Below are 27,540 nucleotides of genomic sequence, written 5' to 3' on the forward strand. Positions count from 1 at the left end.
ATGTCTGCATTTCTTGCCTTTTCCTTAGCAATCTCTCCAAGTCATATCCCCAACAAAGTGCCCTCACAGCTTTGAAGTTTTACTACAGCACTTCTGCTCAGACTCCTTACTTTCAGAAAATTTTCCTTGTAATTTTTCTTTTAGAGGTGCAGACACAAAAGAGCAAAACCAGCCCAGATTTGGGAGACAAAACTGGGCTCCAATTTTCTGTCTACCGTTTATAAGCTGACCTTACTTTGCCTGTTTTCCCATTCATTTTTTTAAGGTAACATAGATTCAGCCTACCAACCATCATTCAGTCTATTTGCCAGAATCTGCACCAGATGTGAGAGAGTAAAAATAAAAGAGACCATCTGTATTGGTTACCTTTCTGTCGTTACAATAAAACATAATGGCCAAGGCAATAGAAGAAGGAATTTAGTTGGGCTTATGGTTTCATGGGGATAAGTCTATCATGACAGAGAGGTGTGGCAACAAGTATCACGCATTGGAGTAGGAATGGAAAGCTGGAATCTCAAATCTCAATTGCAAGCATGAAACAGAGAGCATTAACAGGAAGTGGGGTTCCTACAAACATTCAAAACTAGTGATATAATTCTACCACCAAGGCCACACCTACCTAAACCTCCTTAAACAGTGCCACTAACTGGGGACTAAGTGCTCAAATGCTGTAGTCAATGGGGGTGGGAGAGACATTCTCATTCAAACCACTGTACTCACTGTCCTTTCCTCAAAGGATGCAGTAGGGACTGAAGTAAAGACAACAGTAAGATCACACACATATTGCAAGATACAAGTTCTTGGCAAGTATTGAAGCCTTATACTCTAATCCACTGGTGCTCATGAAGCAGTCTGTAGCCTGGGAGCTGACAAAACCCAGTAGTCTGGTCTCAAACTCACGTTGTGGAGACTGAGCCCAACACAGGCTTCTAGCAATCCTGCCAGCCATCAATGGAAAATAATCTCAAGTACTTACAGACAAGTTTTCACATTCTTGGAGTTTAAAATTCCAAACTAGGAAAAGGGGATAGTACTTTGACTTATACCATCATTTTGAAAAGCAAGTCTGACTTGTATGATAAAAACTTTAAGACTTTGAAGAAAGAAACTGGACAAGATATCAGAAGATAAAAAGATTTCCCAAGCTCATGGATCAGTAGGATTAATATTGTAAAAATGGTCATTCTACCAAAAGGAATCTACAGATTCAATGGAATCCCCATCCACACTCCAACACAATTCTTCACAGATCTTGGAAGGACAGTTTTCAGCTTCATATGAAAAAACCAAAAAACTCAGGAGAGTTAAAATAATCCTAAATAACAATGGAACAGCTGGAGGGATCACCATCCCCAATTTTGAGTTGCATTACAGACCATCATAAAAATAGCATGGTGTTGGCACAAAAACAGACACATCAATCAGAGGAATTGAATTGAAGATCCAAACACATCTTTGGATACTTGATTTTTTTTTTTTTATAAAGAAGACTAAAATGAATACTGGGTGAGAAAGACAGCATCTTCAACAGATAGTGTTGGTCAAACTGGATGTCTGCATGTTGATGAATCCAAAAATCCATATCTATCATCCTGCACAAAACCTAACTCCAAGTGGATCAAAAACATCAACAAAAACCATATACTGAACCTGATAGAAGAGAAAAGGGGGAATAGCCTTGAACTCATTGTCACAGAATATGACTTTCTGAAAGGAACACTGTTAGCACAGGCACTAAAATCAACAATTAATAAGTGGGACTTAACAAAACTAAAAAGCATATCAAACTGTTATTCAGACAAAGCAGCAGCCTACAAACTCAGAAAGGATTTTTTACCAACTACACACCCAACAGAGAGCGTGTGCATGTGCATGCGCGTGTATGTCTGTCCAAAATATATAAAGAACTCAAAAAATTAGATATGAAAACAACCCAATTAAAAATGGGGAACAGCTGTAAACAGAGAATTCTCAAAAGAGGAAATTCAAATGGCTGAGAAACACTTCAAGTATTGTTCTCTTTAGCTATCAGAGAAATGCAGGTCAAAACTACTTTGTAATTTCATCTTACCCCCATCAGAATGGCTAATATCAATAAAAACAAGTGACACAGCTCATGCAGGCAAGAATGTGAAGTAAAGAGAACACTCATTCATTGTTCATGGGAGTGAAAACTCAACCAGCCACTATGGAAATCAGTGTGGCGGTTCCTCAAGAAGATGGGAATTGATCTACTTCAAGATCCAGCTATACCACTCTTGAGCAAATATTCAAAGGACATTTCATCCTACCAGAAACACTTGTTCAACCATGTTCATTACTGGCTCTATTCATAATAGCCAGAAATTGAGAAAAAACAAAACAAACAAACTAGAGGTCCCTCACCAGAGGAATAGATAATTTGCACAATGAACTATTACTCAACCATTAAAAAGAATGAAATCATGAAATGCACATAGAACTAGAAAAATAATTATCCTGAGTGAGGTATCTCAAACCCAGAAAGACTAATATTGTATTATTTACCTATATGTGGATATTAACTGCTAAGTCAATAATAAACAAACTGCAATCTATAGAACTGCAGAGGTTAGGTATAGAGTAAGAAACTAGGGTAGACAGATAAATCTTAGCAAAGGGAAATAGAATAGATAGTAATGGATGGATGTGGACATGCTAAGAAGGAGAAGAGGGGATTTGGGTGAAGGGGATGGTGAAGAGAATATGGAGAGAGAGAACTAAAATTAAGGGTCAATTGAGGGGTAGTGTAGAAACCTAATACAGTTGAAGAACCCTAAAATAGATACATATATGCAGGTGACCTAAATAAAATTACCAAATAATTGGAGAGACAGGACCCCAACTGGAAATCTTTTGTCACCAAATAAAGCTTCCAGTACTGGCATTGGGCTACAAAGGGGGCCCATGGGAATCCTCAAATAACACAGGCTGTTGCCAAGACTATAGGTTGCTCTCCACAAACTGACAGCGAGTCCCCACTACTGAAGACAACACCTACACAACTCATTGAGCATGGAGAAGTAGGGCTGGTGTCTACATAAAGTCTTTACCCCTACAGGATAGCATCTTTGGCACAGGAAGATTTCATATGCTATATACTATCAAAAAAGAAGTATAAACACCAACCCAGCTACAAACAAAGCTGTCCTGCCTGCAAGATCTGCTAGGGCAATGGTGGCACAAAACTCGTGGAAGTAACCAACCAATATCTGATTTGACTTCAGGCCTGTTCCACAAGATAGAATTCATACCCAACATGTCTTGGGTGACCAAGAACCTGCCCAGGAGCCTAGGGTAAAATTAAGTGCTACTGTTCTTACTGTTCTAAAAAAAAAAAAAAAAAAAAAGTCGCAGATATGTGACTCCTAATAACATTCTATTACAATCATAGATCAGTGCCTTGCTCATCAGAGAAGCTTTCTCCTGCAGCTATGGGAACAAATACAAAGATGCCCAGATGGACATAATGCAGAAAGTAAAAGACCATGTAACCCTCAGCCCTAAAAAGAATCTCTCCATCAAACCCCTCCCCTCAGGGCTCCTAAAACCCTATGGAAAAGAGTGTAAGAAACAGAGAAGATGGAGAACACCAAGAAGACAAGGCCTTCTAAATCAACATGACCAAAGCTCATATGGATTCACAGGGACTGAGGCAGCATGCACAGCCTGAGATTCCTGCAAGGCTCTGTACCAGGTGCTCTGTATGTTATGGCTTCCAGCTTAGTGTTCCTGATGGACTCCTGAGTGTATGATCAGGCAGGTCTCTGATTCTCCTACCTTCTCTTGGGCTCCTCTCATTCTATTGATTCATTTTGTCCAATTCCAATGTGCTCAGGGTTTTTTTTTTTTTTACCTTATATATTTAATTTTATCTTTTATTTTATTTTTTATTAAAATCCTTAGGAGCCTGTTGATTTTCTACTGGGAGACAGAGAGGAGACTGATCTGGATGGGAGGGGAGGGGAGGAAGAACTGAGAAGAACAGAGGGAAACCATAGTCGGGATATATTATGTGAAAAAAAGAGACTATTTTCAATAAGAGAAAAATAAAATAAAATCTGAACAGGGAAACAGAGACAGGAGAAGCAGCCCCAGGGGAGTAGTGATAGATCTACAAGGGCATTGGGATTATGTGTGCAGGATTCATGTGCAGAATTCTCAATCTTAAAATGTGAATGGAAAGAAGCCCAGTGTCCGATTGGTGCATGGCATGCTGAGCCCTGGTGCCTGGTGCATGGCATGCTGAGCCCTGGTGCCTGGTGCATGGCATGCTGAGCAATGCCATGGTAGACATTGTGGTGATATCAACCATCATGAAACAAAATTCCAAAAGAGCCTGGGCAAGTCATTCTAAAGTGCCCACACATTTCACAGACACACCTCTGACTTTCAGATTTCGTTACCATGACACAATAAGAAACAGCATACATTAAGAGTCAGTATGCATATACAAAGATAAATATGCCTACTGATTTCTAAATACAAACCTGAAAAAGAATAATTTTTTGCTTTAAATACTTTATGTATAAAAACATTTCTACACACACATATGCATACATATACACACACTACCATGTATATCCAGTATTCTTATTTTGTGGACTACTTTCATCTACTGGGCATCTTCTCAAGCACTGGTTGTGACACACTAAGCAAATTCATAAGCTTCTAACACATTATCTCCTGTCAGGTAAAAGACAGACAGTTCTTTGTCTGTCAGGTTGATTGCCACTGTTAGGGTTTCCTTCCACCAACATGGTCTTTTTTAATCCTTCTTCTTTATTCTTCTTCATGGCTATTCTGAATTCTCCCTCCCAAGGTAAGTGTATCAGAGATAAAAGATATTCCCACTCACGACCAAATGCATAGAACAAATTCTGAAGATTAAACAAAGTCTCCTCCAGTAGAAGAACAACAACAAGAAATATGCTCAAAGAGACATTTGCAAACCATAGCACCAGCATCTGAGGCATCAATACAAGGACTACTTTCCCTACTCCATATAGGAATTTTGCTGAAAGCTAACCATGCTTGCCAGGCATGGTGGTGCACACCTGTATTCCTGGTACAAAGGCTGCTGAAGCAGGAGGATTGTGAGTTTGAAGCCATTCTTGGTTACACAGGAAGTTCCTATCAATGGAAGAAAAGAAGGAGGGAGAGAGAAAGGAAGAGATGGAAAAAGAAAGAAACAGAAAAGGAATAAATGATGAGAATGAAAGAGAAGAAGGGAAGGAAGGAGAGAAAGAATGATGGAGGAGAAAGAAGCAGTGGGTAAAGGAGGAAGGGAGAGAAAAAAGGGAGTGAATGAAAGAAGGAGGAAGGGAAGGAGGGAAGGAAGAAGAGAAAGAAGGAAAAAGGAAGGAAAGGAGAGAGGAATGAAGAGAGGGAAGGAGGGAGGGAAGAAGGGAGAGAAAGAATGAGGGAAAGAGAAAAGGAGGGAAGGAGAGCAGGAAGAAAAGAGGAAGGGAGGGAGGGAGGAGAGGAGGAGGCAGAGAGGAAGGGAAGAAGGGAGGGAGGTGTAGAGAGCTGCTGTTTCAGTGGCTACACGTTTGCATTTCCAAGATTGGCCCTGGCCGCATGTTTCGCCAGATGTAAACATTTAGCTGCGCAGTTGCTAGGCAGATAGGCGTGCCTTAGCCACTGCCAATCCCGAGGCATATTGGGTGGTGAGCGAACAGCCAATCAAAAGTGAATACGTCACTCTAGACTGCACTTAAGCGGGACCCCTTCCTCAGCTCAGCCTCTCTCTCTCTCTCTCTCTCTCTCTCTCTCTCTCTCTCTCTCTCTCTCTCTCTCTCTCTCCCTCTCCCTCCCTCCCTCCCTCTCTCCCCCTCTCCCTCTCCCCCTCTCTCCCTCTCTCCCTCTCTCCCTCTCTCCCTCCCTCCCTCCCTCCCTCTCTCCCTCCCTCTCTCCCTCCCTCTCTCCCTTCCGCCCTTCCGCGTCTCTCCACGTTTCTCCACGTGGGTGATAAAGATTAAAAGCCTCGTTTACAGTAACTACCTGTTCTCTGCGTCTCGTGATTTCTCCTCGGACGCAAAAGCGCCAGGGGGGCACGTTAGAGGGAGGGACATTGACCTTGCTGGAAGAAATTCAGGCACAGTGATGTGATGTCATATCATGTCATGTGATGTCATGTGATTTATGGGCTCTGCAGAAGTGGGAAAGCTTCACAGAGTTCTTAAGAGGGGACAACAATGGATCTAGTAGCAACAAATCATCAAGCTCTTTGAGAAACACTGAAAGGTAATAATCTATGTTCTATATTCCTACCAGCTAAGAAAGATTTAACCATCAGACCCTGTGTGTGTGCGCGCATGTGTGCGTGTGCGTTTGCATGTGTGCGTGCAGGCACACACATACATGTGTGGGAAGCCATGGCAAGGCCTTACTCTTGGCAAATAATCACCCTTGGCTCTTCTACCTACTATTCCTCTTTCTGTTTACTTTCCATGATTTACTTGCTGTGTTTTCAATTCTCAGAGCTTCAAACAAGGCCTCATAGCAACCCACCCTGGTAACCCTTCCTCCTGATCTTTAGATTTAGCCAACATCCTGCTAGATAGATGTTTTTAGAACCCCAGTAACAGCAAGGCTTTGTGAGAACAACAGGTATAAGCTAGTTGGACCCCACAGCTGCAGCTAGTTTCCTCCACCTGCAAAGCCCCCTTTCCCTTCTTGCCCTTAGAGTATATAACAGGTGTGAACAATAAAATCTTTGGCAGCTTAATCCAACTTCTTGACTTGCTGTGCCTCCTTATTTTCTCATGCATCTCAGTCCTTTCCACAGGGTCTGGGAGTCCCACTTGATTGTCCAGCTGGACTAGACACACATGTGTCTGTCTGTGTTCATGTATGTACATGCACTCACATGTGTATGTGACTGTGTGTTTATACATATACATATATATATGTAAATATATACATGAAGCCATAAGCATGACTATAAGACTATAAGAAACACCAACTTTGAGCTCAGCACAATCAACTGGGTGGTCTCAGTCATTCATGCTGTTGTGGTCTGAGACATGTGGTGACATATCCTTTGATATGATAATTATATGTTAAGTTGTTCAGTTACATCAAATATTGGAAGAGAGAATTTGAAAGTTATCAAGCAACAGGAGACACAGCATTCTAATTTTTGCCTACCCTGGCTGGCAAGGATGAACGATCTAGATGCTTTCAGGTTGGTCTTCATGGAGCTTGTTTCAGTTCTTAAAAGAAAGAATTGAATAGGGTCTACTTCTCTGTAGAGCAGTGAGTGAGCTGGAAGATTGCGAATTAGAAGATAAAAAGAAGTGTTGTCCACAAAGCTCACAACCAGAGGTCAGTATTTTAGGCAACAGGGTGAAAGAGTATTTAATTTTACTTGCAATGTATACCTTCTTAGATTTACTATTGATAAATACTTAAAGTGAATTAAGGGCTGGTGAGATGGCTCACTCAATAAAAGCTCATGTTTCCAAGACTAATGACCAGGTTGGGTCAACAGCACCCATTTAAAGAAATGAAAGAGGGAATCACTCCACAAAGTTGTTCTCTGACCTCACATGTACACTGTAACATGTACATGTACACACACACACATACACACACACACACCATAAACACATGAAAATGTGTTTTATAACACTTAAAGTGAACTTTGTATTCTCCATAATTCCAAACTGAAATGTTTCTACAAATGCATTAAACAAACTACTTCTCCAGTCCTTAGAGCCATCTTATAGGTTGTAGGTTATCTCTTAATAAGATATTTAAAAGAAAAATCTATGTACTACACTAAATGCAACCAAAAGAAGTAAACAGTTCAAAAGAGCAAATCACATACATGCAAGCAAAATGCAGCCTTTAGACACGAGGCTGTGTCACCTGACTGGATGTTTGGAGGTCTCAGTGACAACTGAACATCAGGCCTTACCTTATGTGAATACTAAGGGTCGCTGCACATATATAGTGCTCAGTTCCATTCAGCAATATGGTCAGCTTGTTGACAAGGTTGTGTGCACCCTTAACCTCTATTGCTATGAACCATGGGTATGGTAGCAGAGAAATTCTCAGGAGGAAGCTAGGTCACAGGCTACTTAAATCAAGACCCTAAGCTGGGGATAGGTGTACAGTTCTGTGGTAAAAACACCCAGTTAGCTTAGGAAAGGCCTTGGCTTCAATCCCCAGTGTATAAAAGAGAGACAGAGAGAGATGCTAATACCCTGTGGGAGAAAACAGAATGAGCAGGGTTCTAACTGAACAGTACCACAACAGTATATATGTATATCTGGGACAACTTCATATTATCCACCAATTATTTCCCAACTATTTGCAATGGGCACCAAGTGTGAAAGAAAATAAATATCCACTGGCTTCAACTTTCCTTGAAATTTGCTGCCTGCTTTCCCCTGTTAGGCAGTGCAAGTTTTGTGTCTATTGGATCATGTGCCCTACACTGGGATTCTGTGAAACATTAGTTTTATATATAAATGTTCCACCATCAAGTCAATTTAGGGAACAAAATATACTACCCTAGACTCCCTCTTGCCCTCAACATGTAGAGGGGCACACACACACACAAACACACACACACAAATGCACAAGGCACCGAAATTCTTTCAGTAAAAATATTGACTCGTCTGATTTTTACCAAAATTACTTCAGCATCATTCAAAAAAAAAAAATGCTTCTGGGGTTGAGGAGAGGCTCAGAGATGATTCAGGTTAAAAACACCGGCTGCTCTTTCAGAAGACCCAGGTTCAAGTCCCAGCACCCACACAGCACTCATCACCTTCTGTAGCTCAGATCTCAGGGACCCTCTTTTGGCCTCTGAAGATGCCATACTCACATGGTGCATAGACTTATGTACAAGCATAGCATCCATATACGCTCTTTTTAAATGCCCTGAGGGGATGTGGAGATGGCTCAGGAGATAAGAGATCCTATTGCTCTTGCAAAGAACTCAGTTCAGCTCTGTGTATCCATGCCAGGTGGTTCACAACTTCCTGTAACTCCAGCTCCAAGGAATCTGTCTCTGTGGACATCTGTACCCATGTACACATTCTCAGACACAGGCATATACATAATTAGAAACAAAGATAAATTTTTTCAAATGCCTTTTTGGAATACATACAAACATGCTCAGAGGAAAACACACTCCCCCTGTCTGGATTTGGAGCCCAACTGTATTTGTGGGACATCCAGTTGTTCCTATTGCTATTCTGATGTGTATGTTCATGGGAGGCACCTGAATTTCTCACACAAAAGCTCTGGAAAAAACAGAAAAAAGAAGGACAGACTCAGAAATGAAAGCTGAAGAGTAAACAAGATGACAACGAACTCTAGTTTGAGGTTATCTGTGGCCATGATGCCAATAACAATAGCTACTTGTCGTTTGCAAAGAACCTCTCTCTGGTTTCTATACTAGCCCTCTAGTGAGAGCAGATCCATGCCTTATTCCCAGAGTAAATAGGACAAGGTACTAATTTCAGTCATAAAAGCAGCTGAGCCACCTAGTGTGGCCGTTCCTCAAGATGTATAAAAGTAATTGAAGCACACTCCAGGTCTCTCCTTCCCCGCCAGAGCAGCTCACCTCTCTCTGCACGCCCTGACAGAAGCGTGAATTGCCCTCTGCCATTCTCCTTTGCTTCTCACACAATCATAAACAGCAATTCTAAACTGCCAAATGCAGCCAGGCTCCCTGTTGTAACCTAGTGATTACAGAAAGAAAATAACATGTACTGGCCTCAAAGGCTTGAGGGGAAAATGCAGCTAAATCCACTAGCCAGCCCAAAGTGGAGTATCTAAATGACTACCCCTCCCTCCCAACCAATTTACTGCCCTTGAAATTGTGCGCCCTCTACAGCTGAGCACTAATCACAATGGCTCAAGGGAACCTGAGAGAAAGCAAGTCACAACTAAAAAGGAAAAAGTAAATCAAGTTGCTATGAGTCCAGAGGTAGACATCTGATCTTTCTGTATCCTCAGCCAAGTCAGCATCCATTCACAGTGGAGAAACCACTCATTGAATAAATGATCCTGCAGAGTGAATGGGTGAATGAAGATGCTTGCCCAGCCTCTGAGGGTTGAGCTCTAAAATCACAAGGAAACCCCCCTGTCCTCACGAAGCAGATGAACATACAGATGCCCCTTAGTCACCTCCTTCAGACACCAAAACCCTCACATCCTGAGGTCTTTTCTGGGAAATGGTGTAAGCATTTGCACAAAACCTCTCCCTCATGTTACGCCATCCCAAATGCTTTGTACGTGGTTGTTATTCCACAGGGTTTAGGAAATAATAACGATGGCACAGCTGCATGTGCTTGGTACAGGGTTCTCCCCCGGCAGCTTTTCTATCTCTGATTAAAGATGTGGGAGTGGCACACACAGACACCAAAGGTCCCACCATATGAAACTCTCAACAGTTTCTAAAACCTGCTGAGTTTGCTAGAAATGTTCTCCTCTCAACAGGCCTCCATTTTGTTGCACTACCTGGGCCCTGATTAAATAATAATAATAATAATAATAATAATAATAATAATAATAATAATAATTCCACCAAGATTCATACAGGAAGAGATATGGGGGAAGAAAAAGAGGAAAAAGAAAAGGAGGGGAAGGGAGGGGAGGGGAGGGGAGGGGAGGGGAGGGGAGGGGAGGGGAGGGGAGGGTGAAAGAATAAATTGTAAAAATGAAATTTTAGGTCTCAAAATTAGGTTTCTTAGGTTCAGAGTTTCAATTTACATAGGTTTCTTAGGTTCAGAGTTTCAATTTACACTCAAGTGTTAGCTGCCCCTGGGGTGCATTCCAAGGGCTTAAATAAACATTTCAAAGGCACAAAAGACCCAAGATAGAGGCAATAAAATACCTGGGTAAACGGAAGTCACTTGAAAGGAATTCTCCCAGGAGCAAGATACAGATGTAAATTAGGGTAATTGGGATGGGGGCTAGATGGAAACCAGGCTTGGGAACGGATGTTTGAGATATCCAATCATATGTAACCGCGCCAAACTTTCCCGCTCTCCCCAACCCCTACCCATAAATATCCCAAGTTTCCGGGGCTAGAGGGTCGGAATCCCTATCTCCTGCGTGAGATATATTCCGGCCCGAGGGCCCTCGTCATTAAACCTCCTCTGCAGTTGCATCAAGAAGGTTTCTCGTGTGTCCTTGGGTTCGTGCAGGTCCGGACTTGGGTGAGAGTCCCCTTTTGGGGTCTTACATTTTGGTTCCCTGACCGGGAAACTCGCGACCACCCTAGACACACGACGACCCCTTGGAGGTAGGTTTGTGTGAGTGGTGTGTGTGAGAGTGCGGCGCCGCTGTCCTTGTCTCTTTGTTATGGTTTCTTCTGCTGTCTTTGTTTCTGTGTTTTGATATCGGTTTCTTTGGTGAGGGGAATCTTCCCCATCGGAGACTGAGTGCAGCTGTCATTGTGGACCGTGAGGGCCCAATGACTGTGGATGGACAGACGTGTTGAAACCCACAGGCTGCAGCCCGGGAAGGACGCTTCACGGGTGGTTAGGGAGTCAGAGTGGTCTGGCTGCCCTTGGGGAAAGGCGGTATCCTTTCCCATCTGGGTTAGGGAGTCAGGGAGGTCTGACTGCCCTGTTTTGGAACAGGAGATGAGTGCTCCTGCTAGGGGGAAGATGTGGAATCCTTCCCGTCAGAGGTCGCGTTTGGCTGGTTCTATGAGACCAAACTCGGGCAAGTGTGTCTGACTGTGTTAGTTCTGTGTGTTTATATTTTGTGTACAGTCTTTCTGGAACCCCTCCCTGCCGCTACTGTGTGGCAGAGTACCTGAGCCAGGCTCCACAACCACTGGCTGCCCTGGCCCCCTCGGTGGTCCCCTCTTCGCCAGCGCTCGAGCCACCCTGGTACTGGAAGCCAGAGTACATGCAGGTCTCCCGCCCACCGCAGTTTAAAAGGCGGGAGATGAGTTCCCAGCCTCCCGCCCGTGATGAATTAAGTGCGGGCGAGAGGCGGGTGGCGAACACATGCAGGCGGGCGCCTAGCGAGAGATAAGGGCTTTAGTGAGTGCGCTCCACATCCTGAGAACTACGTTTCCCAACAGGCTTTGCAGCTTTGACAATTATATCCAAGATGGCAGCCGGCCTGAGAACTACGTTTCCCAACAGGCCATGCGGTTTCCAGACACTGCTGCGATTGTTGACAATTCTGTGCCACTGATATAGTGATAGGGGCAGTCTATCGTGTTGTCTTTCCTTGTCTTTTCTTGATAAACTTCGTTCTGTGTTATTTGTTTCACATGTTCTTGGACTCTGACTGACAATTGACGTTCCTTTTCTTTTTTCTGGACTGATACTGTGTTAACATCCTGAGTTTTAAAAGCAGAAGCAATGAGACAGGCTGGTCCTGTTCCACAGCTTGTGGCCAAGAGAAAGCTCTGTTCCTCTGGAGGAAGAGACAGAGTGTGTCAGGTGCCTGATTTGATGTGATGAACTACTAAAACTGCTTACTTAATTTAGTTTAAAACTTACTTGTGAGACAGTCTCAATTTGCACAAGAAAAACTGATAATTCGCCCTGCTCTGTGGCCAGGAGAAAGACACCAACAGAAAGAACCTTGAAGAGAACAGACTGTTTTCATAAGCGGCTCTTAGAAGGGGGCCAACAGTTGTTTTAGCTTCTATAATAAGAGAGTTGATAGTGAGTTTTCCTAGTTTAATAAATAAAAGAGCACTTTTTTCCTTTAGTTACAGCTAAAAAGTTACAGGCTGTCCTGAGTCAGAATATATATATATATATATATATATATATATATATATGTAAGCTTCTATTTTGATAGACTTTCTAGCCATTGCTGTCTGAGATAATTTCATTATTTATATGAGACTTCCATTAAGATTTGGTTCAAAGGTGAAAATTCAGACAAGAAGAAGTGGTGAGGACTTGTGCTCTTATGTTAGATATAAAATGTTTACTTTGTTGTTCTTGTTGTATATCACTTCTACCAAAGTTTCTATTTTGTTAAAAGTTAAATTCAAATAAGTGTCAAATGTAACTCAAGTTGCCTTTTAAAAATTGTTAATAACTGTGTGAACCTTCAACACCTTAATAATCCTTGCTGTGAAATGCTACAGATAAGGCTATTCATTCTGATTTGGTTTCTTTCTTAGAGCTTCAGAGGTGAGCTCACATTACACTTGTGGACAAGGTACTGTTTGCAAAATGAATTAGGTTATGGTCTCTAGTGTGATATAAACAACAGTCATGCAGCCTCACAGATACACTAGTCTGTACAGAGTTCTAAGAGACTATTTACTGCTTTACAGGTGATCAAAAACAATAAATAAGATAAAAGCCTCTCTTCCAGGTGTTCAGAGGTCTCTATAAATTGACTAAGTTTTAAAAGCTATCCTTTGTGCTTCCCACAATTATAGTTAACTCAGTCATTCTGGATTTCTGACGGGATTGGAAACTTATAGCTATTTACCTTGAGAAAAAAAGAAAAAAGATTTAAATAGATGGTCGGCAGCTGACATTCATCCTAAAGCCAGGTTCAGAACTAAATGTTTTAGTCAAGATAGATGACAGAGGTGCTAGTTAGTCAAAAAAAAAAAAAAAAAAAAAAAAAAATAGACTGGGTAGTAAGACTATCTTATACTTCACTGATAAAAATTGACATAATTATGCTCTAATTATATTTTGAAAAGAAAAAGTTTCATTTTAAAAGCCTTGCTTTCACAAGACCTTTGCAGGTTCTGGTCTTCAGAAGTAAAGAGCAGGCGGGGACACCGGAGAAAGAATGTTCCTTCAGACATGGAGACATTGGGGACCCCGTCAATTGATCAGGCCGTGGTCAGCAGCAGGTCAATTTGGAGCAGATGTGACTGAGACCTTCATGTGACAGAAGGTAAGGGACACCCAAAGGCCCACGCCAGATCCCGCTGATAGATCTTGAGAGAGAGGGTTACATGAGACCCCACTAAGTTTGATCAGGAAGCAGAGATCAGATAAGTTACCCACAGTCTTTCTAGACTAGCTCATAGAGACATTCTGTCAGTGTAGACAAGGCTTCAGAGGCTAGAGAGACTACAGGATAAGTCATTGAAAGATTTAAGAAATATACTACATATTAAAATTATTGATGGTAATAACAAGTGGGAAAAGATTTTAAAGAAAGGAATAAAGAAGAGGAATAGAGAAGGGTTAATGTAAGTCTAGAAGAAAAGAGTAGAGAAGAAGAATAGAGATAAGTTGCTATGAGTTCAGAAGAATAGAGAGGAATAGAGAGGAATAGAGAGAGGTGAAGAAAGAAAAAGGTGACAGGAAAGAATTTACAGAAAGCAAAAAAAAAAAAAGGGACTCCAATCAAAGAGAGATAAAACTCTTTGAAAAAGACCAGTGTGTGCATTGCAAGTAAAGGAGCCAGCTTCAGGGTCCAAGAGGGCCCTAACAAATAGAAGCCAGGGCCAGAAAATCCCAGGCCTCGAAAAACACCCACCCCAAGTGGTGAAGATAACAGCTCTGTGTGAAGACGGCTATTGAGATAGATGGGGCCACCCAACTTTTGATAGACATGGGGGCTTCCTCCAGGCCAATGGGTCAAAACGTATTCATGGACTACCCGAAAATGGTGGACTAAGAGATGGGCTGGGTATCCCATTCATTTATGGTCATCCTAGGCTGCTCCTATCCCCTGTCTGGTTGAGGGGATACCCCCTAAGATGGACATCCAGATACAACACTTCCTGGGCTGCAACTAGCTGACAAGAATTCAACGGATAGAAGACTGACTTCAGCCAGGAGCCGAGATAACCTGCTTTACAGACGGGAGCAGTTTTCTCCATGCTGGTCAGAGACAAGCCAACTTACTGTGTTACTGTGGTGGACAAATGTCATCTGGGCTGACTCCCCACCCCTGGCCTCGTCGGTACAGAGAGCAACCTTGGAACTTGTGGGGCTGACGAGAAAACCAACATCTACATGGACAACAGATATGCTTTTGCCATAGCCCATGTCTGCAGGACTATATACCAAGAGAGAAAACCCTGATGAAGCCAGCAACTGTGAGTACTCATTGCCCAGGACACCAAAAGGGAAGAGATTCAGTGGCCTGAGGCAATAACTGGACAAATCAAGTGTCTTGATATGAGAGCCTGTTCCAGTTGTGGGCCTAAGAGATGGCCTCACTTAAAACACAGAATAAGAGAAAGAACTCAGATTACTAGCCATCCTGCCAGATACTATCTAGAAAAAAAAAAATATAAAATGGTGCACACAAGAAGGGAGAACTATACTCCCCAGAAAACAAAAGATTTACCAGGTTAAATACACAGATAGACTCTTAAGATAAGAGTACAACCAAGCAGCCAAGAGATTTAAAAACATATAATAGACCTCAGGTTTTGGGCCAGGGAAATGATAAGACAGTGTAGGATATGCCAACAAATAAAGGCTTATGAGACTTAGAGTAAATAAGAAAAAGAGTTAAAAGGGAACAGCCTAGAATAAAAGTTGTCCCGAGGTTTTCAAACATCTGAGATAATTAGATCAGATAATAGCCTTGCCTTTGTTTGTAAGATAAGTCAGAAATTGTCAGAAATATTAGAGACTAATTAGAAGCTCCACTGTTTATACTGTCTCCAGAGCTTAAGACAGGTAGAGAGAATAAACAGAACCCTAAAAAACTAAATTACCCCTGAGAACTGGCGCTGGCTAGAGTGTCCCTTTCCTTGTCCCTATTCCAAACCCAGAATGTCCCTCTTCTGTGAGAGATGATTTTTCAGGCTACTAAGAAACTATTCCTGATGCTGTCGAACATAACTCGTGCCAACACCTGCGTCTGATGCCAACTGGAGAGAACAGCCAGACACCTGAACAACCTCCTCAGGCTCAAGATCACCTGCCGTTCTACAAGGCCAAGGACCAGCAGGCCTTGACTCCTGAGATATGCCCATCCTGGAGACACAGGGATAGAGATTGCCCAATTGTCAGAGATAAGAGACATTTGAATCTAAACTGTGTCCCAGACACAGCCTTAAAGAGTGGGACTTAAGCTACATATGTACATCCCCGAGATGAAAAAAAAGCCAACAGGCCCATCAGTGTGTGTGTATATATATATGTATATGTATATGTAGAGAGAGAGAGAGAGAGACAGCTACTTTACCTAAAGTACATACTAGAAACCATCCAGGGGGTGAGAAAAAGATAGTTTAAGATTCAATGACAAAGATATAATTAGATGCTTAGACAACAATATCACTCTTTACACCCAGATGATGATTCATAATTCCAAGATTGGAATTTGACCATGAGAGAAAAGGAGGAAATGAAAGAATAAATTGTAAAAATGAAATTTTAGGTCTCAAAATTAGGTTTCTTAGGTTCAGAGTTTCAATTTACATAGGTTTCTTAGGTTCAGAGTTTCAATTTACACTCAAGTGTTAGCTGCCCCTGGGGTGCATTCCAAGGGCTTAAATAAACATTTCAAAGGCACAAAAGACCCAAGATAGAGGCAATAAAATACCTGGGTAAACGGAAGTCACTTGAAAGGAATTCTCCCAGGAGCAAGATACAGATGTAAATTAGGGTAATTGGGATGGGGGCTAGATGGAAACCAGGCTTGGGAACGGATGTTTGAGATATCCAATCATATGTAACCGCGCCAAACTTTCCCGCTCTCCCCAACCCCTACCCATAAATATCCCAAGTTTCCGGGGCTAGAGGGTCGGAATCCCTATCTCCTGCGTGAGATATATTCCGGCCCGAGGGCCCTCGTCATTAAACCTCCTCTGCAGTTGCATCAAGAAGGTTTCTCGTGTGTCCTTGGGTTCGTGCAGGTCCGGACTTGGGTGAGAGTCCCCTTTTGGGGTCTTACAAGGGGAGTGAGTCAAGATGACAACACAGTGGCACTGACTATGCATGTGTCTCTGTGCTATCTCCATTTTAACATAGGGATCATAAAACCCTGACCCTCTGCACAGACCAGAAGAGCCCTGTGTTCCTGAATACTTCCTCCCATTCGTTCTGTCTTCTCGGTACACAGAACCCAGTTTCTGAGTGAGTTGTAATTCCAAACGATAACCAGTCTGTCTGGGTCCTGGATCTCACTCCTGTCACTCACTGGATGAAGCCACAGGATGAGTCACGAACACCGAGGCACTCCTCACCTGTCTCAACATGCCTGGTGAAAGCTGGCATCGAGCTCCCAAGGGAAATAAGAAAAGGTCAGGCCAAGAACTGTCCTGTAGACCGTGATGAAGGACCCGCATGTGAACTCTCACTTGTCAATTCTCTCCCCTCCAGAGATGTACAGAGAGGGCACACATTCTGCTTGTGAAGGCAGCAACTGACTTCATACTCCGTGACCAATCCTACTGTCTTACGGGAATGATTAATTCAGAAAGGTTAACTGGAGAACGAGGAATTCAAGAGTGAAATGTGTGTGTGTGTGTGTGTGTGTGTGTGTGTGTGTGTGTACATGTGTGCCTAATTCAATAACCGTATAGTCTACTCTAGTCATGTAATTAGAACTTTGATTATAACATCAGATGGCCAAGCGAGTTGTTATATCTTGACCTCAATCATTGAGTCTACAGACTCACTTTGACTGATTTACTGGTTCTTCTCAACATGGATGAATTGCAGAGCCTTGGTGGAAAGTCAGCTACAGAGAACTACTAGAACAGAATCAGACCCATCTCCTCTTGGTTGTTTTAGATGACTTGACCCCATTGCTTTGTAGCTGGATTCCAGTGCTGGTGGCTCCCAAGAATCATAACAGTTCAGAGTTGGAAGACATGTCCATCTCACCCACTATGCTAATGCCTTAATAATTATAATTATTAGTACTGGTAAATATTTCTGCTCTATGAAGGAAGTTCAACAGAGTACTGCCTCTAAACATATAGCCAAAAATAATAACACCCAAAGACTCAAGAGTCCAAGTCTCCTGCACGTGCTCTCGGAGTCCAGAGCACAGGCCTTCAAGCAGCCCATGCTGACCACTCAGACCAGAGGGATGCTTTAGGAAGGGTTTCCAGCAGTAACAGGAAATAGTGTTTTCCTTTAGCTTGCTGTAAAGACAATTTGGCAGGTTCACAAGAAAAAAAAAAAAAAAAAAAAACAGAATGTTCAAGCTTTGCATTCCATCTAAAGGAAAGGAATTGAAATTTATCTGGCATGAAGTCAGAGCAGAGGCAGTAAGTTTGATTGTCTGACAGGGCATTTTATATTTTCACGCCAAGGAATGAGCAACTCTAGCCTGACAGACAGATGACTCCACGAAGAAAAAAAAATACCAAAGAGACACTCCAACTTTGAGGTAGCCGAGTTCTAAAAAGCATTAAGGAGGAGACAGTACAGAGTCAAGCATTCCAGGAAACACTAGCCGAAACCACATAGTCCCCCTGTTCTGGAATAGGTGCAGAAGACAATTAGCTCCTTATTTAAGGAAAGGCTGATAGCATGGGCCGTGTACTCACGAATCCAGGAAGTAGATCTAGCAGCCCAGAGACCGACAATCACCTGGCAGGAAAGTCAGCACTGCACTCCCTACCATGGTGCCACACCATCACATGTCCACAGTGAAACCCTACAGCCTTCTTCAGTGATAGCAGCCCGACTCCATCTTTTGAAAAGGAAGTCCCAGAGGCCCCGGTGAGAAGCAACTACCCGTAATGAGAAGCCAATCTGGCCACTGCAAAGCAGCCCACAGCTTCAAGGATTGTGTAAGGCTGTGATTCACCCCACAGTGGGTCTGTCAAGCACGCCTAAGAGAAATTACAGGTTTCTCTTGTCTGAAGTGAGTCCATTTAAGTGAGTCACTTGTTTGTCCTTTGGTTCTTCATCTTTATCTCGGATGATCACAGGAGAGTCTGTGTTGTATCTTCCCTGGTGTAATTAGAACAGGGGTGACAACATGCAAACTTGTGCCACCATTGTTTATGGTTTTAAAGGGCTATTGTTGCATTTTACCTGTACCTATGAATTTGGAGAAAACCATACTGAGAAAGTGGCCAGAAAATTATGAGCTAGTCTCTACCTTGGCGCCGGGGGGGATTTGTGGTTTGCTCTTTCTTTTTTTTTAATTTATCTGTCTTCTTATTCATTTGTGTACCTGGGTGGCAAGGCACATATGAAAGTCAGAGGATGACTTGCAAAAATCACGGGACCCTGGATCAAACTCAGGTCATCAGGCTGGTCAGGGTGGCAAGAGCCTTTACCCAGAGAGCTGTCTTGCCAGCTCTGTATTCTGTTAAGTATTCTGTTATTTCTATGCAATGAGATGAGAACTTATTTTGCAGCCTCTCCATGCCAATGGGTAATAATGAGCCAGAAGGTATAGTCTCCACCTGCCGAGAATTTCACCTGACCCAGCTTCAGTTTAAATGAATTTCCTCACCACCAGAGTCCCACATATTCTAATTCTGATGTCTCTTCTCTATAAGCCTTCTTCTTCCAAGGGCTACTGTAATTCCCCACTTAAAAGTCATTGTGGGGCACGGTGGGAAGGTGGACAAGGAGAAATAAGCGAGAGGCAGTTGTTTTATGTAACTTACAGCAATGCAGGTCAAGGAAGCAACATTTGTAGAAATGGGTCAGTTCTATGTAGGCCACTCATTAAGTACCGGGTCTTTTCGGACTGGGGGGAGGGGCGTGTGGAGGGGAACAGTCTCAAGCGGTTGGGTAATCAAAAAGTTTTATTAGACATACATATTTTCTTAACATATTCTATGTGTAAGTCATGTGGTTGCCCTATCAACAGGCAGAAGGACATAACAAAGTGGTTAGCAAACGTAAAGCCAATCTGTTCCTAAAGACTCACAACCATAGCTGGGAAATAAAAAGAGAAAAACAAACAAACCAAAGAAACAATATGGCACAGCAACCACTAATGGAAAGGGAACGGCACAGTTTATAAATGTTCTAGGAAACTGTGTTGGAGGAGTCAGTTAGGGAGGACCCCTCAGAGAAGGCAAAAAGGAAAGCCAGGCTTGGAAACACCACGGGATGAGTGGAGCCACACGGTAGGCACTCTTCCTCGTGAGCGGAGCTGTGCATGCCAATTGGCTACTCTAGATAACAGGCTTATGCCATGAGCCTCAGTAGGTTTTCCTTGCTCACAATCCTGGACACAGACAAACTCAGATGCTTCCTGGTTTTATTTAGAAGTCAATGAACTTGTTCCCATGAGGAGATCGTCATTCAAACTGATGCCAGAGGCCAGAGTCATATGTTTATTCGTGTATGTGTACGGATCTGTATGTGCATGTATCCACAGGCACTCTGATAAATTAACGTTTTGATGACAAGTTCCAAGTACTATTATAAACACTTTACACTTTTTAAATTACCACAATAACCATAGGAGGTAGACTAACTTGTCCCTCAATTACAAATAAGGAAACCAAATTCTAAAGAATTAAAGGGATTTTTCCTGACCAGAACAACATACTGTATGTGTCTCTATTGAGGGTCACACAAGTCACCATTAGGCTAGGCATGTCTGTTGACATCTTTGATGTTGTTGTTGTTTGTTTTTAGTTTTTTGATACAGGGTTTCTCTGTGTAGCCTTGGCTATCCTGGAATTCACTCTGTAGACCAGGCTGGCCTCAAACTCAGAAATCTTCCTGCCACTGCCTCCCAAGTGCTAGGATTAAAGGCATAAGTCACCACTGCCCAGCCATTGACATCTTTCTTAGATGCCTGCCACGTAGATTCAGGGCTAGACTTCTTCAAGATATTCCCCACTCCTACCCCCAGAATGCCAGAGTGGTTCTCTGTGTGTCCTCAGGCCTTTCTTGGTTAGTGACAAACCACTTCCTGTCACACAGAGTGCGTGTACCTGAGTTGAACGCTTTCATGCAAAACACATCTGCTCAACACATAATGCAGAGAAACGATGATGCCCCCCTCCCCCTGTGCTCAAGAATTCTCATCCATACATGGAACAATACTTAGTATTCACACATGTACATTCTTCCACCCATTTAGCTACACGAGACCATCCACCTTGACTTCATTACACTGACCATAAACAAGTGATATTTCATGCACTGAGGAAAAACTGGCAGCTAACTAAACTGCCTCTGACACATAAAAGAGATGCTCTGTCTCAATATAAGCAACCCCACTGGAAAGATAACTCTTTTCCCGGGCTAGGATATCCTTTCCCATCTTCTAATTGGTCTTTCCTGTACCCTCTCAGCCTTTTCCACTTAGAGGAAGTTTTCTTTTAGGTTTTGTTAACTGTGATATAGGTTGACTGGGGAAGTGGCTAGGTGGTAAGAGGACTTATTGTATAACCATGAAGATTTGACTTCAAGTCCCCAAAACCCACATAAAAATACAGGTACAGCCATGCTTGGCTGTAGCCTGTGGGTAGCAGCAGATACAGGACAATCACTGGAGCTGACTGGCTGCCAGGCTAGCTCCAGGTTTAATAAAAGACCCTGTCTAACAATAAGGCAGAGAATGATGGAGCAGGACACCAGATGTCCACTCCTGAACATCTAGGGTACACACACACACATGTATAGACACCGCCCACACGTGAACAGTACACACATTCTCACAGACACAGAGGAGAAAGAGAACTAGCTACTCACCCACAGAGTGAGCCTCCCTTCCCATTTGTGTCTTGGTTTGGTTTTAGTTGTGATTTTTCCTGTTGGAGTGTGTGTGTGTGTGTATGTGCGTGCACTCAAGAACAGTTTTGTTTGTTGTTTTGTTTTTTATTTATTTTATGGAAGGGGCGTTAGATTGCTTTATTAAACAAGATCTTACCCTTTAGCTTTGGCCCATCTACCATTAACCATATAAACTAAACCAAGGTGGACTCGAACTCATAGCAGTTCTCTGAGTCCCTGTATCCCAAGTGCGAGGATTCTAATGGTGCCCACCATGCCTAACCTCCCATCTGTAATAGAACATCAATAATACTGGCTTCCATGGGATGGCTTGGACCATATGTCTGTGCCCCTTTATCTTTAGTCCCTGTTTTCTTCAGGGGCAGCTGCCTGTGTGCTTGTTTTGAGGAGGGCTTCTACCCTCCCCCCCACTAGCATTGCTCTGTTGGGTGACATCTGCTTTGAATGTTGAATGTGTTTACATACAGCTAGGAAAATGAACAGCACTGTACTTGAAATATATTTCCTCTCCCACATCCAGGTTTCAGAAACCTCCCCTATCTGAAAATGTAAGCAATTTATCTGAAAATGGGGCCCTCAGAGGCCCCATGCTCTAGGAGACAAAGTGGAGCAAGGAAAGCCAATTGAGTTGGCTCAGGACGGCAGAGCTGTGGCTCACAGTTCCAGGCTTCCATCTCATCTTAAAACAGGCATCATGTCCGACTCAGACACTCTACGGTTTTCACTTGGTTCTCTGTCAAAGAAGTTACATCCAAGTCCAAGCCAAGCTGATCATCTAATCAATTGCCTTTGACCTTGAAAAAGTAGAAAATACTGGCCAGCGGATGCCTTCTGTATGAGAACCAGTGGTGAGCTGCATAGAGTCAATGCAACTGTTGGTGACTCTTCTTCAGGGGCCTCCTGTAGAATCCCACACAGGGCATCCTAGGCCACCTTTGCTGGGATAAGCAGAGCTCTTGCCCTGGAGATCAGTGTGACCCAGCAATACGAAGATGAAGGCCCCTGTGAGACCCTGTTGCTGTGACCCATATTGTCTTCTTGTCCCTTGAGGATGCTTAGTGTGTCATATATAGATTTGCAGTCGGTGGGCAAGACATGATTAGAAACACAGAACAGCTTAGACAGAGGGGCGTTCATGCTTCACGCACGTCAACCCTGCCTCCATCGGTGCTGCAATACAGGAGGTCTCCTTCAAAGTACCCAGTGGCAAGAGGACAGGAGTTAAGTGCATGCTTCCTTGGGCACTGCCGTTCCAGGAATGAGCAACCTTGTCAAGAACAGAAAAAAATCACAGCTTAAATATACAAGGCACAAGACACAGATGCTTCATCTTATGTGCTGAGTTTGCTATGTAGAAACCCCTTTGGCAGAGCCCAGCTGCCAAGGCAGACCGTCTCTTCCCCATACACTTCTGTGGAACACTAGAACTTGTCCTGTTCTGTTCCCTGCAGATACTGAGTTGTATTGTTTTGTTTAACATGATCTACTTCATTCTGGGGGTGGGGTGAGACAAGATCTCAGGTAGCACAGGTTAGCCTCAAACCTTTTGTGTAATTGATGATGACCTCAAACTGATTTTCTCAGGCTTACAGATGTATGTGTTATATACTACTGGACCCATTTCTTTTGAAATATATCTCTGTGGGGAGCCAACAGAAGGTGGCTATCATCCTTGCAGCCATCTTGAGCCATATACCCTGACAAGAGACTTGTTTACAATAGCCTACAACAGCTGAGCACACTCTGATAACATCTTGGTTTAGATACCCAGGATCTTTCCTTGGGTGTGTGAGATTAAAGGTGTGTGACTTAAGGGCATGACTTAGAGGCATGGCTTAGAAGTGAGACATATAAAAGGCGAGAGGCAGACAGAAGAGTTCAGTACAACTTGGAGTTAGCTATTAGACATTAGGCAGTACAACTTGGAGAACAACTTGGAAGTTGGAATTAGGCAGAGGTATTAGGCACTCAGTACTTGGAAGAAGAAACTTGGAACTTGGAGGCACTAGGGACTAGAAACTAGAGACTAGGAACTCAAGACTTGGGACTTGGACTAGGAAGAGAGACTGAAGAATAAAGGGGATTGAATCACACTCTGTCTGATCTCCATTCTCACTCACTCTCACTCTCACTCTCCATCCTCACTCTCTCTCTCTCTCTTGCTGAACCCTGACCCATGGACCTGAGCAGCTTGGGGCAGTACAGGCTCTAACAGTTTAGCCCCCAAGGCTTTTGGCAGTGCAGGTTTCAATACTGACAGAGTGTCCCGTGACATTTTGGTCCCCAAATGTGGGGCAGCTCAGGCAGCAACATATCTCCTCTTAGAAAAGAGCCATTTTTTTATATGAGACCTTGGCCTCCTGTCAAGGCCACTAAGTCTGCTAGCTAGAGCCTGAGTGTGTGGAGTAATGGGGTGGGAAACTCGATTTACATACCACAGTGCCTCTCTCTCTGCATCTCTCTGTTCCTCGGCCCTCTGAGTGAGCCCTGGGCTGTGTGTACATCATCCTTTATGGATTATTCTGCATTTCTCTGGGTTCCCTATAGACATCTCACCCTCTCTACATGCACCTCCTATCTCTGTAAGTCTTCCCGTGGATATAGATGCCTCAATGTTTGTCTCTGTCTTCTACGCTGTTGTTTTAGAGCCTGCACATGTCTGTATCTAGCTGGCTCTCTTCCAAACCTGTTATCCCACCCCTCTATGTGGCTCTAAATTACTTTCTCCTGTGGCTTGTTTCTCTAAAATTGGTTTCTATGACTCTATCCAGCTTCTACATCCCACCTTGAGGCCTCTTCCCAATATTGTGATTCATGATTTCTTGACCTTTTAAGACCAGAGAAAGAAAAGGGACCATGGTAGGAGATTTGGGGGACATTGCTGATGCGAGATATCCTGCCTCTAGAAAACAAGAGAAAAAACAGAGCAAAGAGAGGCTACTCAGCCTCCTTAAGTACTCCCAGGACAAGTCTGAAGTTTTCTTAGACATGCCTTATTGTTTTATGGAACAAAAATGTCAGTAAACCAAGAATTTAAAATTGTGCCTTAACAAGACAAGAATCAAGAGTGTTTATTTTTAATTTTAATCCAAGAAATGTCATACACATGAAGCATACTTAGAAGGTCTCTCTCACTGCATACTTACCGCCCATGTGAGGGATGCATCCTGGTTTGTTAGCTTGGCCCTTTGGTAGGATGACAAGAGAATTCAGAAGAAAGGTCCTGTTGAAGACAAAATATAATTGCATCTATCATTACCAGTCAGTCTGCAACTATCTAAATGACTCTGGCTGCAGAGAGAATTTTAGGCATAGCAAAGTATTGTATCCTCTCGCATCCCCCGCCTCCTTCTTTCCTGATCATATTATAACTAACAACATAGTAACAGGCTAGTCTAATGGTTCCTTCTCCACCAGCATCTGGCATGAAAAGTTCCCTATGATAAGAAGAAAAGGGGGAGGTTGAGGAAGAGGAAGAGGGGGAGGAGGAGGAAGAGAAGAAAGAGGAAGAGAAGAGGAAGAAAAGAAAAAGGAAGAAGATGAAGAAGAGGATGAAAAAGAAGAGTGAGAGGAGGAAGAAGAAGTAGTAGAATAAGAGAAAAAAGATGAAGAAGAAGTGGAAGAACAGGAAGAAGGAAGAAGAAAAATGGACGGAGAAGGAAAGGGGAAAAAGAAGCAAGAAGATGGAGAAAGGGAGAGAAGATGAGAAGAGAGGAGGGGAGGGGAAAGGAGGGGAAAGAGAGTAGAGAGAGGAAAGAAATTTTGTGTCCTATACTCCTTCTAACAGCCATTCTACTGAAATCCTCGACATTAAAGTCCCCCAACTACACCTTTGTGATGCTCACATGCCAAAGGATCTTTGGGGTATGTTTTAGACATGTGTTCTCTAAAGAGGCAAGATATTTACACTTCGGGAGATCTGAGGCTACATGAGCATAGGCTAGCTCATCGTGTCAGCGACAAAATAGGCACAAGCACATATGTTGTCCTGGGATTTAGGGAACTGGGACTGGTCCTGTCCAGGTGGGTACCCTGAAAGGTAGGTTAAATGCGGGCTATAGACGGTTGTTACCAGGGATTAGAGGCATTCAGAGCAAAAGAGGAGAACACGGTAACCCTACTTTTCTACTCAGGTAAAGGTGTGAAAGCTAACAGCCTAAATGGCCTAAGGCTGCTGAGCAGAAGCAAAGGGATGCGAGATGAAGGGCAAATGTATGCTGTCCGTAGGCCAGAGGCTCTTAACGCTTGCCACATACTAGGATCACTGCAGAGCTTAGAATAAATGATAGGCTCAAGCCTCAAGCGTTTCTAGTTTATTTTCTGAGTGAGGCTTGGGCTGTGGTTTGGTGTCTTTTGGGTTTTGTTTTTCTTCTCCCAAGGTGGTTCTAAGGTACAGCCAACATCAAAAACCACTGACTCCAACCATCAACAATAATAAAGGGCTGGGTGTCTTTCTGACTTATGGAAAAAAAAAATAGAGGTGTGAAGAAAATGACTGTTTTCTTGGCCATCGAAGGCCAGAATTTCCCTATAATGGCCTCAATAGGTCATTCTAAAAACACACAAAGGGACCAAGGCTAGTACTTTGGATGGGATTTGAAATAATCAGGCCAAGTCAGAAAAGAGAGTCTATGGTGGTTTGAATGAAAATGGCCCTCGGAGAGTCTCATAGATTTGAAACTTTGGTCACCAGGGAGTGGCACTATCTAAAAGGATTAGGAGATGTGGCCTTGTTGGCAGAAGCATCCATTCTCAGTAAAACTTGCCCCCTTTTTAAGCTGGGAGAGAATATAGAGAAGTCAGGTGCCACCAGAGTATGGAAGACCGAGGACTAAGAATGAGACCAATGTTTGGCTAAGAATAAAGAGGAAGAGAATAGAAAGAAAAGGAGAGGTCTGGGGAGAGGAATCAGCAGGAGGAAGTGGGATAGAAAGACAGATATGGAAATGGGATACCATGCGTTCAGTTGGGGGTGCCCAGGTGCAGAGATCTGCAAGGCCAAGGAGGGACAGACAGACAGTCAGTCAGAGCTGCAGAACACCTTTTGTTGTTGAGTGTGTTTCTGAGTCCCTTTAGCTGACATATGAACATTTCCAGGTCTTCCCTCACTCTGAATAGCCCTGCATCACAACAGAACTTACTCATCATAGAATGAGAAGAGTAGTTAAAGGCACGGCACAGTCCAGTTTCCACAAGATGACTAGAGCACCTCTGCCATATCACTGAACTGGCCCCTTGCCTAACTCCACTTGGGTAACCATGGCAACGGCATCTTTGATTTTAAAAAAAGCTCCTGGGAAGTCCTTTGTGGGGAGTTTCAACATGTGTTTCCCTAGGATTTTCACACTTTGCACAGAACTCAACTGACCAGGATTAGAGAGAACTACCAAGATGTCTTGGAAGCCTGAGACCCTTCATCTCTTCATCATTTCTCCTTCTCATCATCCACTTCCCATTTTGTGGTTTATGCCTACAGCACCGGCCACATTGCCACCCCCTCTTTTTACATCTCAACTGACTTTCATCTTCATATTTGGACATCATACTCCATAAGGCTTCTGAACAGCTCAAGGAGGCACCCACCCAGGAAAAATCCACACCAAAAGGTTTTATACTGTTACCTTGTCAAATTGAATAAATAAATAAATAAATAATAAGCGTTTACCTCTGATACTCTGGAGATCCACTTGGCAGACGTTACTCGACTCTTCAAGGCTTCTCTTATCTGGAAATTTAGCAAAGTGAGTTAATAATTAAACTTTTATACGATGTTAACAATGAGCTTCAATTCAACCTGACAAATACTGCAGCAAGGGAGCCAGTGGCCAGCTGGGTGCTTCTGGTGGGATCGTGGTAGAGTGAGCTGGAGAAAATTGAGGGCGTGAGGAGAGACAGAAGAGATGCAGCTGATGGA

At 43.1% G+C, this 27,540-nt stretch overlaps 2 protein-coding genes across 3 annotated transcripts in view; both read right to left on the reverse strand.

Annotated features, from left to right (window-relative positions):
* The window catches only part of Adgrf4 (adhesion G protein-coupled receptor F4), a 38,914-nt gene extending 20,226 nt beyond the window's left edge, over positions 1-18,688 (reverse strand). Inside the window, exon 1 of one of the 2 annotated variants that reach the window (XM_076915231.1) lies at positions 18,501-18,688. The gene's annotated coding sequence lies outside the window, so the exon portion shown is untranslated. Of the gene's footprint in view, positions 1-18,457 lie in introns of both variants that reach the window. The other variant, XM_034521100.2, reaches the window with a different exon arrangement.
* A 978-nt stretch (positions 18,689-19,666) lies between these two features.
* LOC117722449 (adhesion G-protein coupled receptor F2) overlaps positions 19,667-27,540 on the reverse strand; it is a 49,165-nt gene continuing 41,291 nt past the window's right edge. Inside the window, exons 8-10 of the mRNA XM_034521617.2 lie at positions 27,292-27,351; positions 24,773-24,849; positions 19,667-22,893 (exon numbers count right to left, since the gene is read on the reverse strand). Coding sequence (XP_034377508.1) covers positions 24,802-24,849; positions 27,292-27,351 — 108 coding nt within the window. The 3' untranslated portion in view covers positions 19,667-22,893; positions 24,773-24,801. The remainder of the gene's footprint in view (positions 22,894-24,772; positions 24,850-27,291; positions 27,352-27,540) is intronic.

This window comes from Arvicanthis niloticus, chromosome 17 (assembly GCF_011762505.2).
Source record: "Arvicanthis niloticus isolate mArvNil1 chromosome 17, mArvNil1.pat.X, whole genome shotgun sequence".
NCBI classification, from domain to species: domain Eukaryota; kingdom Metazoa; phylum Chordata; class Mammalia; order Rodentia; family Muridae; genus Arvicanthis; species Arvicanthis niloticus.